Below are 2186 nucleotides of genomic sequence, written 5' to 3'. Positions count from 1 at the left end.
CCCCGACCCAGATTGCGGCGAAACAGTAATAACTCGACAAACATATGTTTGGCTTGCATAAATATTAGTACATGTAGTCTCCATTTTCTTTTCTTTTGTGAGAACGGTTACCTTATACTCCCTCTGTTTCAAATTTGAACTAAACCACGACATGAATTACGGAACTAAGGGAGTTATAAAATAGGATACATGCATCAATTAATCGAAAGAGATTCCCTCTTTTTGAGGCAGAAAAATTAACTATCCTGCTGCAAAAGTTGAAGATCAAACGTTAAAGCTTCCAGCAGGTCTCATTCTTTCATAGTCCCTGACTATTTATCAGCTGACATAAATTTGTCTCAGCTAGACATCACGTCCACATCAGGCATCTTACTTGAACGGCAATCAAGCTAGACTCAGGATGTGTTATCCTTGCACTTTAGTTTTCCTTCGAATGATCTCCATCAGTCGAGTTGCTATCATGTTGTGCTGTAATGAATGGGCGAATCGATTCTGATGGAGACTAAAAGTTTTATTGACTAAAACAGATGAAGCACCCAAAACACAATGAAAAAGGCAATAGATTCCGCCCTGCAAATATTCGTACAGTCCAAACGAAATTGAAGTTTTCTTCGATTAATGGAGATGCTCAATTGGTTGGAGAAGAAGAAGTGGACAAGAGGTGAATATCGCAAAAGGTAGAGAAATACACAATTACTAGCAGAGCATACAATTTATGTTTTGCTGGGTCGAATGCACCAAGCCAGCAATAAAGCCGAATTAAATGACAAATCTTAAGTAACACATAAGTTTTACTGTACAAAATGAACCAATGAACACAAATTGAATGTACAACGCGATCTAGCTAAAAAGCAGAGAGGGAGAGGAAAACAGGGCACAAGAACAACACTACAAACCTGATTAATTACAAACTAAGGTAAAAACGTGTCAGCGCCACCACCGGTCGGCGCCGCTAACTCGCCGCACCTCCCGCACCTGTTGTTTGCCGCCACCACGACCACCACCGTGGTCGTCGCTGGCGGCTGCGCGGGCATGGCAACGATGGGGGCACGACAGGAGGGGCATGTGGCACAGGTCCGGAGCCAGGCGTCGACGCATGCGACATGGAAACCGTGGCCGCACCGTGGGAGCACGCGCAGGGCCTCCCCCTCCGTGAACTCCGCCAGGCAGATCGCACACTCTGACGACGAGCATGTCGCCGGCGTCGGAGAAGCCCCGTTGGCGGCGAAGGGGATGGTGGGGAGCGCGTGGATGGCCTTCTTCTTGAGGCCCTTTGGGGGAGGAGGGGCGTGATCGGAGTATGAGGCCGAGCGGCGGCGGCGGCATGTGCACCGGGAGACGAGGGCGAGTCCAAGGACACAGACGAGCGCACATAGCAACGATGCTAGGATGAGCACCATGTCCGAGTTCACCGCCATCACAGGCGCCGTCTGCTGCTGCTCAGGGGCCTTCATGCTCACCGGTGACGACGACGGCTCGCCCGTGACAGTGTTCGCGAGGGCGGCGCCGTGCAGGAGGCTCGCCGGGGCGCGCATGGTGTTGTTTCTCTGTGCCTAGCTATGGTGTGTGGACTGTGGACTCTGTATCTAGCTTATCTTCGACTCTGAGCGTGCGTGTGTGCGATGCTCTGCTCTGCTCTCGACGTGGATTTTTATAGGCGAAAATTTTGTTTTTGCCACTCTAGATTTTGCCAATTTTCTTTATGCCATTGTAAATTTTGACATTTCAGTTTTGCCACTCTTAGCTTTTGACAAATATCACAATTGCTATTACGTGGCAAATACAAATTAATTTTGTTTCACTTTTGCCACTCTAGCTTTTGACAATGTATCACAATTGCCACTCTAATTTATTTTGGTTTTGCCACATAATGGCAATTGTGATATTTGTCAAAGACTCAGAGTGGCAAAACTGAAATGTCAAAATCTAGAGTGGTATAAGAAAAATTGTCAAAATCTAGAGTGGCAAAAATAAAATTTTCCCTTTTTATAGCGTGGAGGGGGTCATCCGGTCATGGTGGAAGGCAGAGCCAGCCAGCGGACAGGTAACGCCGGGGCCCACGGGGTAGTGGCGGGCGCCGATACAGCTCGTGCATGCCACTTTGGGGTGTTTCCCGCTGCACGCGTGGCTCCTTTTGATTTCTTTTTAGTAACAGAACTACGTGGATTCGTGGAAATTAAGCAAAG

The 2186-nt window shown here is 48.0% G+C and overlaps 1 protein-coding gene across 1 annotated transcript; it reads right to left on the bottom strand.

Moving 5' to 3' along the window:
* Positions 1–668: 668 nt before the first annotated feature.
* LOC119330589 (RING-H2 finger protein ATL8-like) lies at positions 669–1610 on the bottom strand. The gene has a single exon (XM_037603702.1). It carries the CDS (start codon positions 1533–1535, stop codon positions 912–914), a length of 624 nt encoding a protein of 207 aa, XP_037459599.1. The 5' UTR covers positions 1536–1610; the 3' UTR covers positions 669–911.
* Between the last annotated feature and the right edge of the window lie 576 nt (positions 1611–2186).

Source organism: Triticum dicoccoides, chromosome 7A (assembly GCF_002162155.2).
Source record: "Triticum dicoccoides isolate Atlit2015 ecotype Zavitan chromosome 7A, WEW_v2.0, whole genome shotgun sequence".
NCBI classification, from domain to species: Eukaryota; Viridiplantae; Streptophyta; class Magnoliopsida; order Poales; family Poaceae; genus Triticum; species Triticum dicoccoides.
The sequence above is the reverse complement of the archived record's forward strand: the minus strand, read 5'-3'. Positions and strand labels throughout refer to the sequence as shown.